Below are 12775 nucleotides of genomic sequence, written 5' to 3' on the forward strand. Positions count from 1 at the left end.
TTGGGTTGTGCTTCAGTCACTAAAGTAAATTAATCGCACGCCAAGGTTATCTTGGAGGTGCACATGGAAACGGGCCCACCGAGCCCGTGCCGGCCATCGATCGCCCGGCCTCATACTAATGCTATGTTATCCCACTCACTCATCCTCTTCCCTGCACACTAGGAGCAGTTTACAGAGGACAATTAATCTACGGACCTGCACGTCTGGGATGCGGGTGGATACCCGCGCGGTCACGGGGAGGACGTGAAAACTCCACACAGACAGCACCCGAGGTTAGGATCGAACCCGGGTCCCTGGCACCGTGACCCAGCTGTGCCACCCATGTAGTAATGATTTTTGTGTCATGGGGTTAAAAGGGAAAAATAGCCATGATCAAATGGCTCGATGGACCAAATGGCCAGATTCTGCTCCCATGTCCTCTGGGCATATGCTCACACCAAATTCACTGCTCAATTCCCTGCTACCTTTCTGCAATGCCCCATTTTCCCCTCTCTTCACCGTCTCCTCTTTGCCCTTTCATAACTAACTCAACTTGCTCGTTGCTGCTTCCTACCTACTAATCTGTGTCCACTGCTAATCTTTCTTGTGTTCCACCTCACACCTAACGATTATATATTCCCCTCTGCACTCTACTGTCTTTTTGATACTTTCAGGCACAAGCTGTAGCCTTAGATCGTACTTTGTGGGACACACAGAGGTTGTTATAGCTGTTTATTTGACCTTTGCCTTTAAGACAGGAGTCAAGAGTTGCAATCTCCAGTCTCTGTGTTTCTCCATGTTATTTTAAGGGACATGAAGTTTTCAAACAAACGAGCAAGCATGCACTTGAGCCATAAAACTTAAGCTCTGTATTTGCATATGAACTGACTTCCAAGGTGAATACTTGAGGAAGTCACTCCTCTGGTGAAGACAAAATGTGCAGGAAGGAACTGCAGATGCTGGTTTACACCAAAGATAGACACAAAATGCTGGAGTAACTCAGCGGGCCAGGCAACATTTCTGGAGAGAAGGTACACCGAAAATGGACACAAAATTCTTAATTAGTACGGGTGTCAGGGGGTTATGGAGAGAAGGCAGGAGAACGGGGTTAGGAGGGATAGATAGAACAGCCATGACTGTATGGCAGTGTTGACTTGATGGGCTGAATGACCTAATTCTGTTCCTAGCACTTATGAATTTATGAAAATGCTGGAGTAATTCAGAGGTATCTCAAAATGCTGGGGTAACTCAGCGGGTCAGGCAGCATCTCAGGAGAGAAGGAATGGGTGACGTTTCGGGTCGAGACCCTTCTTCAGACTGATTCAGAGGGTCAGGCAGCATAAAGAAGGGTCTTGACCCAAAACATTACCCTTCTCTCCAGAGATGCTGCCTGTCCCACTGAGTTACTCCAGCATTTTGTGCCTACCTCTGGTGAAGACCTTTAGGCCTGCTTTCCCTTGCTCATCTTTTATAGTAGCATTTAGCGTATCCTTTCTTACCACCTTTTGATGTCGTCCTTCATAGTCTTTCCTCTCTGAGAATTACTGTAGATTCAGCTCTGTAAGACTTTGGGTTAAGTTGCATTTGGAGTATTGCATACAGTTTTGGTCGCTCGATCACAGGACGGCGGTCTTTGGAGAGGGTGCAGAGAAGGTTTACCAGAATGTTGCCTGGATTAGTGTTTCAGCCAGGAGAGGTTGGATAAACTTTGTAAAACAAAAAGGATCTGTAGCTGCTGGTTTATACCAAAGATAATTACAGTGGCACAGTGGTAATGCTGCTGCCCTGCAGCGCCAGAGACCCTGGTTCGATCCTGATTACCACTGTATGGAGTTTGTACGTTCTCCCTGTGACTGCGTGGGTTTTCACCGGGTGCTCCGGTTTCCTCCAGCACTCTACAGGTTTGTCGGTTAATTGCCTTTGGTAAAGGTCGTAAATTGTCCCTAGCGTGGAGGAAAGCCAGTGTACAGGGACCGCTGGTCAGCGCGGACTCGGTGGGCCGAAGGGCCTCTTACTTCACCAAACTATAGATAGACATAAAATGCTGGAGTAACTCAGCGGGTCAAGCAGCATCCCTTGAGAAAATGGATCGGTGACGTTTCGGGTCAGGACCCTTCTTCTTCAGACTAATTGTAGTGGGTGGAAGGATCCCCAACTCGATACATCACCCAGCCATTTTCACCAGAGATGCTGCCTGACCTGTTGAGTTACTCTGGCGTTTTGTGTCTATCTTTGGTATAAACCAGCATCTGCAGTTCCTCTTTATAACGCCATTGTGCTGTCGGTTTCACCCATCACACCTTTATTTGCCTTCATGCCTCACTGACCTTTTGCGGCCTCGTAATTCCCAAAGGTAAAATTGGATTTACTTTTTCCACCACTGGCCTGGTGTTAAAATAAATCTCTTTATTTATTTTCATCTTGTAGCCAAAGAAAAACTTTCCGCCCCCCAGTCTATTTTCACTCTGCTTTGTCCGGGACATTATGGGCAACGTAACCTTCAAGTATAAACAATTTGTGCTTTACATCTATGCTACAGAACGCTGAATCAAAGATTAGCTTGCAGTTTATTAATGGACCTATTCATGTGCGAAAATTGTGTAAATCCGCCTGCACACAACACTTGCACAGCTAATGCTGATGACAGGAAGCCGGTGTTATAACCAGAAATCCTCATCAAGGCGGCCCATCCTGTTTAAAAACTTAACACATTTCTGAATTCTTCAACATTAAGTATAAATTTGTTATGTGTTGAATGTTCTTTTAAAAATAACCAACCAAACTGGAATGATCCTGATACAGGAAGGATGAGGCAGGCTGGCATCTTTCCAACGGCCTGCAGTTTGGTCCAGACCGCACCATCTTGTCCACAGTATAGTCGGTGTCTGTTCCACTTTCCTCTTGCCATGCTATTTTAAACTTTGCAAAAGGCTGGCTTCTGTGCCCTGACCACTGACAAAGTGTGATCCCCGCTGCTCGTTAATATTTGCTCAAAGTGTTCTGCACCAGGTCTCGCTTCTTTTTTTTTAAGGTATGTTCTGTCTTCTCATCCTTGTTTGCTTCCCAGGAAGTAATGGTGCAGGAAGTAACAGAATGAGCGTGGATGAACGAGCAATCTGGAACACAAGGGAGCATGTAAAACCAAAGAGGAGGAAAGAGGCCAGTGAGAGAGAGATATCACAGAGAGAGAGAGGAGAGCGAGTGAGAGAAAGAGAGAGTGAGAAAGAAAGAAAGAAAGATCAAGGGGACTTAGAGTTTAGACGATGGGTGCTATCTGTACGGAGTTGGTACGTTCTCATCTGTTGCCGGCCCTTGTGTGTTCTGGCGTTTTCCTATCTCCAGTTACTCCACCCCCCTCCTCTACTTTCAAACTAAACAAAACTTTAGACTTTAGAGATACAGCACGGAAACAGGCTCACCGAGTCCGTGCCGACCAATGATCGCCCCGAACACTAGCACACTAGGGACAATTTACAATTTTTTACTGAGCCAATTAACCTACAAACTGTGTGCCTTTGAAATGTGTGAGGAAACTGGAGCACCTGGAGAAAACCCACGTGGTCACAGGGAGAACGTGCAAACTCCGTACGCAGAGCACCCGTGGTCAGGATCGAACCCGTGTCTCTGGCGCTGTAAGGCAGCAATTCCACTGCTGCGCCACCGTGCCACGCCAGGCAGTGATGGTTCACAGTGCAAGGAAATCATAAGGATGAGAGCCATAAGTTGTGTAGACCCGAAACGTCACGTATCCATTTCCCCTAGAAAGTTTAAGCATAAGGGGTAGACCATTTAGAACGGAGGTGAGGAAAAACCTTTTCAGTCAGAGTTGTGAATCTGTGGAATTCTCTGCCTCAGAAGGCAGTGGAGGCCAATTCTCTGAATGCATTCAAGAGAGAGCTGGATAGAGCTCTTGAGGATAGCGGAGTCAGGGGGTATGGGGAGAAGGCAGGAACGGGGTACTGATTGAGAATGATCAGCCATGATCACATTGAATGGCGGTTGCTGGCTCGAAGGGCCGAATGGCCTACTCCTGCACCTATTGTCTATTGTCTAAATGCTGCCTGACCCATTAAGTTACTTGAGCATTTTGTGTTTCGCCATCCGCTCTATGCAATTTTATCTCTTACTGTTGTTCGCACAAAACCAGGAAGACTCTGCTGTTGAACTGGTATGATTTGTGCAACATTCTTAAAGCGGGATGTGCCGGACACGTCTTTTTACACAGAGGGGGGTAGGTGCCTGGAACATGCTCCATTGGTAGTGGTGGAAAGAGATACTACAGAGGCATTTAAGAGACTTTTACACATGCACATAGTATGAATCACTTGCAGGCAGAGGATATTAACCATCATACATAGACACAAAATGCCAGAGTAACTCAGCGGGTCAGGTAGTATCTCTGGAGAAAAGGATTAGGTGACGCTTCGGGTCTAGACGCTTCAGACCTGACCTAAAACGTCACATCGATTTATTCACAAAATGCTGAAGAACTCAGCAGGTCAGGCAGCATCTCGGGAGAGAAGGAATGGGTGACGTTTCGGGTCGAGACCCTTCTTCTATCCCGAGATGCTGCCTGACCTACTGAGTTACTCCAGCATTTTGTGAATAAATCGATTTGTACCAGCATCTGCAGTTATTTTCTTATACTAAAACGTCACATGTTCCTTTTCCCCGGAGATGCTGCCTGACCCGCTGAAGTTACTCCAGCGTTATGTGTCCATCTTCAGTGTAAGAGAGAGCTAGATAGAGCTCTTAAGGATAGCGGAGTCAGGGGGTATGGGGAGAAGGCAGAAACGGGGTACTGATTGAGAAGGATCAGCCATGATCACATTGAATGGCGGTGCTGGCTCGAAGGGCCGAATGGCCTCCTCCTGCACCTATTGTCTATTGTCTAAACCAGCATCTACAGTTCCTTCCTACACAACTTGGCATCATGTTTGCTACAAACATAATGGGCCGAAGGGCCTTTTCCTGTGCCATACTGGTCTCTGCCAAAGATAGACACAAAGTGCTGGTGTAACTCAGCAGGTCAGGCAGCATCTTTGGAGAAGATGGTTAGGTGATGTTTCGGTTTGGGAACTTTCTTCAGACTGTACTGGCCAATGTTCAGTAAGCCCAGAAGCAAGCTTCTGAAAGATAACAGGCTATTTCACCAGTGACAATCCTATCCTATTGTCAAATGTTGTTTTGCTTTATTTGAGGATGATAATCATTGCCAAGGTAGTTCACAGTGATTTCTGTACCACCATTTATTTATTACCTTTCCATCATCTGCACATTGAGGTTAACATGCAAGGATTAAATAGTGACTGTTTTCACATTCACAAGAGTGAATTCATTGCCACAGAAGGCTGTGGAGGTTGTCAATGGATATTTTTAAGGCAGAGATAGATAGATTCTTGATCAGTACGAGTGTCAGGGGCTATGGGGAGAAAGGGGTTAGGAGAGAGAGATAAATCAGCCATGATTGAATGGCAGAGTTGACGAGGGGCCAAATGGCCTAATCTTGCTCCTTTCACTTATGAATTTATGAAGGCAAGTGCTGCAAAGAGCACACATTCTGTGATAATCATTTCAAGCGTTACAATATATGTGGACAATCTAGTAATTCTTACAGGTAACATTTGTAAAGATACTGTAGGTAGTAGCTATTTATCAATTGATTTGATTTGAAATCCACCCATTCCCATAACTGTTCTTGAGGTTGTGCTGCAGTTCGGAGGGTCTTTAACGTTAATCCTGACCCCCAGTGAGTTTGTGAAACAGTTCTTCGTCCAGCGTTTCATTTTGATCCTTGGAGCGCGTCGACAGAAAGATGTATCCTCCAATATATTCGTGGACGGTTTTGCAGTCTGCATTCAGACACGTGAGTGCTATGGCTGTACTCTGATCAAACTCGATCTCAACCTGAAATTAAGAGGCAACAACTTGATGTTTGGGACCATATTAGTTTCGTTCAGAACAAACTTGCATCCGCAATGCATTAGTTTTCCCCTAGATGGCATTGTCTTCCCTAGAATAAATCTATTGGCGATGGCAAGAATTTAGTTTAGTTTAGAGATACAGCGCGGAAACGGGCCCTTCGGCCCACTGAGCCCGTGCCAGTTTGTGTTGCTGCCTCACAGCTTTAAGGACCCAGGTTCAATCCCAACCTCGCATTGTGTCTACATGGAGTTGGCATGTTCTTGAGCAAAACTCTTTTATTCCCCAGGTACTCTGGTTGTCCCCCACATCCCACAGATGTACTGCTAAGTTCATTGTCTACTGTTAGTTACCTCATAATAAACATGCCACCCGCTCTTCTCCCCTCTCCCATCGGGCAGAAGGTATAGAAGTGTGAAAACACACACCTCTAAATTCAGGGACAGCTTCTTCCCAGCTGTAATCAGTCAACTGAACCATCCTACCACCAACTAGAGAGCAGTCTGAGTACCATGTATCTCATTGAAGAACCTCAGACTATCTTTCATAGAGCTTTATCTTTTACTAAACATTATTCCCTTTATCCTGTGTCTTGTACATTGTGAAGGGCTCGATTGTAATCATGTACAGCCTTTCCGCTGACTGATTAGCAAACAACAAAAAGCTTTTCACGGTATCTCGGTACACGTGACAATAAACTAAACTAAACAAAATACTTGCGTAACACAGCAAAACAAAAAGGGAGGGGGTGTGGTGTTGGTGAGAGAAAGTTGCAGGGGTATTGCCACAGAAGGTAGTTGAGGCCAGTTCATTGGCTATATTTAAGAGGGAGTTAGATGTGGCCCTTGTGGCTAAAGGGATCAGGGGGTATGGAGAGAAGGCAGGTACAGGCTACTGAGTTGGATGATCAGCCATGATCATATTGAATGGCGGTGCAGACTCGAAGGGCCGAATGGCCTACTCCTGCACCTATTTTCTATGTTTCTATGTATTCTCTGCCTCAGAAGGCAGTGGAGGCCAATTCTCTGAATGCATTCAAGAGAGAGCTGGATAGAGCTCTTAAGGATAGCGGAGTCAGGGGGTATGGGGAGAAGGCAGGAGCGGGGTACTGATTGAGAATAATCAGCCATGATCACATTGAATGGCGGTGCTGGCTCGAAGGGCCGAATGGCCTCCTCCTGCACCTATTGTCTATTGTACAGAGGAATGAAAAAATGAATTGAAAAATGGTCTCCTGTGTCCCAATAGCGTCTTGCTGTCCTTCCCAGAAAATATCAGCCAGAGGTGAACATTATAACTGGGTTGGTGCATTTGATTTTTCAAGATTTAATTATAGTCGTCTTGCTTTTGCAGTGCTTCTATTTCTAAAGGAACATTTCCATGTGATTTTTGTACCAAGTCTAATGTACCAACAGATAGATAGCATTTGACCTTTCATAATTATTACCTTCCACAGCTTAAGGATAAGGGGGAAGTCTTTTAGGACCGAGATGAGAAAACATTTCTTCAAACAGAGAGTGGTGAGTCGGTGGAATTCTCTGCCACAGAAGGTAGTTGAGGCCAGTTCATTGGCTATATTTAAGAGGGAGTTAGATGTGGCCCTTGTGGCTAAAGGGATCAGGGGGTATGGAGAGAAGGCAGGTACAGGTTACTGAGCTGGATGATCAGCCATGATCACATTGAATGGCAGTGCAGGCTCGAAGGGCCGAATGGCCTACTCCTGCACCTATTTTCTATGTTTCTATGTTTCTATTATCCACGTTTACAATGCTACACAGTTATCTGTTAAGCTTATCTGTTGGAAAGCACGGTGGTGCAACGGTGGAGTTGCCGCCTTACAGTGTTATTAGTAATTTCTAATGACAAAAATCTGGTAGAAAGTTTCTTCGAGCAGTAGAGTCAATCAGCATGGAAACAGGCCCTTTGGCCCAAAATGCCCCATCTACACTAGTTCCACCTGTCTGGGTTTGGCCCATATATATCCCTCTAAACCTTTCCCATTGGGGTTTAATATTTGAAATTGAGCCTGTTATGAAATTCCAGAGTCAAAAGTGATTTATTGTCGTATGTTCCAGATAGAACAATGAAACTCGTACTTGCAGCAGCACAACAGAACATGCAAACATAGTACACTGTCAACATAATTTTATGTAAATTTATATAAATTTATGTAAACATTAATTGGAGTGCAGGGGGCACTCCTAAGGACCTTCTACAACACGGTGGTTGCATCGGCCATTTTCTATGGAGTGGTCTGCTGGAGCAGCAGCATCTCAGCGGCGGAGGGGAAGAGACTTGACAGGCTGGTCAGGAAGGCCAGCTCTGTCCTGGGTTGCCCCCTCGACTCAGTGCAGGCGGTGGGAGAGAGGAGGATGATGGCAAAGATAACATCGCTGCTGGACAACGACTCCCACCCCATGCAGGACACTGTCACTGCACTGAGTAGCTCCCTCAGTGACAGACTCCTTCACCCCAAGTGCGTGAAGGAGAGATATAGGAGGTTGTAGCGACCATAGAGATTAGTCCTGGGAGTCGAACCCTCAGATTGGCCAGCAAGGTCACGTGTGAGTGCGACCGTAGGGATTGGTCCAGGGAGTTGAGCCCGCTGATTGGACAGCGACGTCACGTGTGGTTTTGGCGCCCAAAACTAGTGAGTTAGGAGAGTTCTTCGAAGTGAACAGTTAGAATTAATGGTTGTCTGTAATCTCGTTCGTTATACTTTGTAATCGAATGTTGCTGTCGCAATAAACTTCTTTAACAAAGAACGAGCCTCCAGACTCGCCATAAGGTCCTTCCTTCCCGCTGCTGTGAGACTGCACACACCAGCACTGCTCCCAGCAGACCAGTTAACAGTAACAGTTTTTAAAAAAAACACAGTAAATGATGACAATTATCCTTATCTTTATTTTTATTTATAATGAATGTCTCTTGCTATCCATTTTGCTGCTGTCACACTGCAAATTTCCCCGGTGTGGGACAAATAAAGGAATATATTATTGAGATATGATAGTGTTCGTTGTAACTCACCTGTCTAATTTCCCAATTGACGTTCCACTGTTTTATGTTGCTATATCTCCAAGTTATGATAGGATCTCCTGTTGCCATATCAATTCTTATTAATCGGTTGTAGGAAATGCCCAACAATTCATCCTTTTTGGTTCCTCTGAATCTGCAAAAGCAAGCAACAACATTGGCTTTAAATGGCAGCTTCCAGAATGTCCTTATCTACAGAGTTCCCAAGAGGTTAATACAGAGTGCAAGTCTGAGTTACTTGCAGAAATAAATCCCGACAAAGTTAAAATCATACTTCTTTCGTATCCACTTTCCCCGTGCACGTAAAAATAATGAAATGGGCCATTTTCTACCTTTCATTTGTTCTGGTGCGAAAGAGTCATAGAAACATAGAAAATAGGTGCAGGAGTAGGCCATTCGGCCCTTCGAGCCTGCACCGCCATTCAATATGATCATGGCTGATCATCCAGCTCAGTATCCCATACCTGCCTTCTCTCTTTAGCCACAAGGGCCACATCTAACTCCCTCTTAAATATAGCCAATGAACTGGCCTCAACTACCTTCTGTGGCAGAGAATTCCACAGACTCACCACTCTCTGTGTGAAGAAATGTTTTCTCATCTCGGTCCTAAAAGACTTCCCCCTTATCCTTAAGCTGTGACCTCTGGTTCTGGACTTCCCCAACATCGGGAACAATCTTCCCGCATCTAGCCTCTCCAACCCCTTAAGACTTTTATATGTTTCAATAAGATCCCCCCTCAGTCTTCTAAATTCCAGCGAGTATGTGCCTAGTCTATCCAGTCTTTCTTCATATGAAAGTCCTGCCATCCCAGGGATCAATCTGGTGAACCTTCTCTGTACTCCCTCTAAGGCTAGAATGTCTTTCCTCAGATTAGGAGACCAAAACTGTACGCAATACTCCAGGTGTGGTCTCACCAATGCCCTGTACAACTGCAGCAGAACCTCCCTGCTCCTATACTCAAATCCTCTTGCTTTAGACTTTACCCGAACCGTGTGCAATTCGGCCCACTGAGTCCATGCCGACCAGCGATCCCCGCACATTAGCACTATCCGACATACTAACATACTAGGGACAATTTTACAATTTGTACACAAGCCAATTAACCTACAAACCTGTACGTCTTTGGAGCGTAGGAGGAAACCGAAGATCTCGGAGAAAACCCACACAGTCACGGGGATGACATACAAACTCTGTACAGACAAGCACCCATAGTCATGATCGAGCCGGGGGCTCTGGCGCTGTAGGGCAGCAACTCTACCGCTGCGCCACCGTGCTGAGCACAAGGCCATATTCCTAATGTTCGTGTGATCTCACGTAACTCACCTGACGATAAAGTATGAAAGTCCAAATTCTGGCAGCGATTGCCACGCCTGGATGAATCTCATCTTGGCTTCTACCAACGTCATCTGGGCCACATTCTGATGAGCTTCCAGGATGCGTGTTGTCAACTGCAAATAAATTGCATGTGGAATCTTTGGTTTAGTCACAAGCGCTGCCGGCTAGACAATTGTTTAGCATTAAATGTGCTGTCTAGTAGCTTCATTGCATTGCACCTTGTTTTAAATTTATTCTTCCGCTGAATAAATGGGTTTATGGGTGGCAGGGATTATGGGGAGAAGGCAGGAGAACGGGGTTAGGAGGGAGAGATAGATCAGCCATGATTGAATGGCAGAGTAGATTTGATGGGCCGAATGGCCTAATTCTTCTCCTATCACTTATGAACCTATGAATACAAGCATTAGCTGTAATATAGAAGATTTAGAAACATAGAACATAGTCTTTCACTAAAGGAGCTACTCAGTAACAGCGTCCTGCATGGGGTGGGAGTTGTTGTCCAATGGCAGGAGTAGGCCATTCGGCCCTTCGAGCCAGCACCGCCATTCAATATGATCATGGCTGATCATCTAAAATCAGTACCCCGTTCCTGCTTTTTCCCCATATCCCTTAATTGCTTTAGCCCTAAGAGCTAAATCTAACTCTCTCTTTAACATTGCTGAATTAATTTGTAGGCCATTGTCACCAGTTTGACCAAGGTAACACTTTGGGAAATTGTGTGCACACTCCCACCCCCTGTGTACAGTGCTGCAGATGCCTTATGGCAAATACCATAGTGGTGGAGTCCTTACAGGAGGTAGCGTAGGAGGAAGTAACAGTGTCGATGGCTGTGGGAAGTATCAGAGATGGACCATGTGAGAATGAGATGATCCTACAGCATGTTTGCAGGCAAGGTGTTCAGCTCACTGTTGCAATGGAAGGTATTTATTCACAAAATGCTGGAGTAACTCAGCAGGTCAGGCAGCATCTCGGGAGAGAAGGAATGGGCGATGTTTCGGGTCGAGACCCTTCATGGAAACCAATTTTGTACAACGCCATGTAAAAATGTCATTTGATTCCCCAAACCAAGTTGGTTCGAAAACACATTGAGTACTGTGTGCAGTTTTGATCTCCAAATTTGAGGAAGGATATTCTTGCTATGGAGGGCGTGCAGCGTAGGTTCACTAGGTTAATTCCCGGAATGGCGGGACTGTCGTATGTTGAAAGGCTGGAGCGATTGGGCTTGTATAAACTGGAATTTAGAAGGATGAGGGGGATCTTATTGAAACATATAAGATAATTAGGGGATTGGACACATTAGAGGCAGGAAACATGTTCCCAATGTTGGGGGAGTCCAGAACAAGGGGCCACAGTTTAAGAATAAGAGGTAGGCCATTTAGAACGGAGATGAGGAAGAACTTTTTCAGTCAGAGAGTGGTGAAGGTGTGGAATTCTCTGCCTCAGAGGCAGTGGAGGCCAGTTCGTTGGATGCTTTCAAGAGAGAGCTGGGTAGAGCTCTTAAGGATAGCGGAGTGAGGGGGTATGGGGAGAGTGATCAGCCATGATCGCATTGAATGGCGGTGCTGGCTCGAAGGGCTGAATGGCCTACTCCTGCACCTATTGTCTATTGTCTATTGTCTATTGAGACACAAGAAGCTGCAGATGCTGGTTAACAAAAAAGACACAAAGCGCTAGGTAGCTCAGTGGATCAGGTAGAATATCGATAGGTCTGAAGAAGGTCTTGACCCGAAACATCACCTATTCCTTGTCTCGAGAGATGCTGCCTGCCCCGCTGAGTTACTGCAGCTTTTTGTGAGTGTCTTCAGTGTAAACCAGCATCTGCAGTTCCTTCCCACAGGTGACCATAGGTGACTTTTCAGGTTGTGCAGGTCCCAACATGCTGGCCCACTGAGTTAGTCCATCACTTGGTGTCTTTTTGTTCTGATTTCAAAATAACAGTGTCACTTAAAGTTTCAAAGTAAGATTGTACAATTGAATTCCGGTTACTAGAGTAAATCTTGACTGTAGCATATCTTTAATCTACTTTCTCGCAAGCATAATTTAAAAAACAGCTTTTCCTCTCACCTGCACTTCTGCAAAATTAGCTTTCACACATGAAACAAAACTCAGGTTGAAAGCTTGAAATAAAATGTTTGATTTATTTAATGTAAAAATATGATTAAGTGAGGACAAATGCTTTACAGAATCAAGTAAAAAGAATGAAATGCATCACATAGATTTCTTTATGGAAATAATGCACCACAAATTGTTTTTATAATGTGATGTATCATATCATATCATATCATATCATATATATACAGCCGGAAACAGGCCTTTTCGGCCCTCCAAGTCCGTGCCGCCCAGCGATCCCCACACACTAACACTATCCTACACCCACTAGGGACAATTTTTACATTTTACCCAGCCAATTAACCTACATACCTGTACGTCTTTGGAGTGTGGGAGGAAACCGAAGATCTTGGAGAAAACCCACGCAGGTCACGGGGAGAACGTACAAACTCCTTAC

At 45.2% G+C, this 12775-nt stretch overlaps 1 protein-coding gene across 2 annotated transcripts in view; it reads right to left on the reverse strand.

The window, feature by feature from the left end:
* Positions 1–5712: 5712 nt before the first annotated feature.
* The window catches only part of fermt1 (FERM domain containing kindlin 1), a 58161-nt gene continuing 51098 nt past the window's right edge, over positions 5713–12775 (reverse strand). For both annotated transcript variants that reach the window (XM_078405936.1, XM_078405935.1), the window contains exons 12-14: positions 10258–10382; positions 8929–9070; positions 5713–5886 (exon numbers count right to left, since the gene is read on the reverse strand). In XM_078405936.1, the coding sequence (XP_078262062.1) occupies positions 5713–5886; positions 8929–9070; positions 10258–10382 (441 nt within the window). The remainder of the gene's footprint in view (positions 5887–8928; positions 9071–10257; positions 10383–12775) is intronic.

Source organism: Rhinoraja longicauda, chromosome 9 (assembly GCF_053455715.1).
Source record: "Rhinoraja longicauda isolate Sanriku21f chromosome 9, sRhiLon1.1, whole genome shotgun sequence".
NCBI classification, from domain to species: Eukaryota; Metazoa; Chordata; class Chondrichthyes; order Rajiformes; family Arhynchobatidae; genus Rhinoraja; species Rhinoraja longicauda.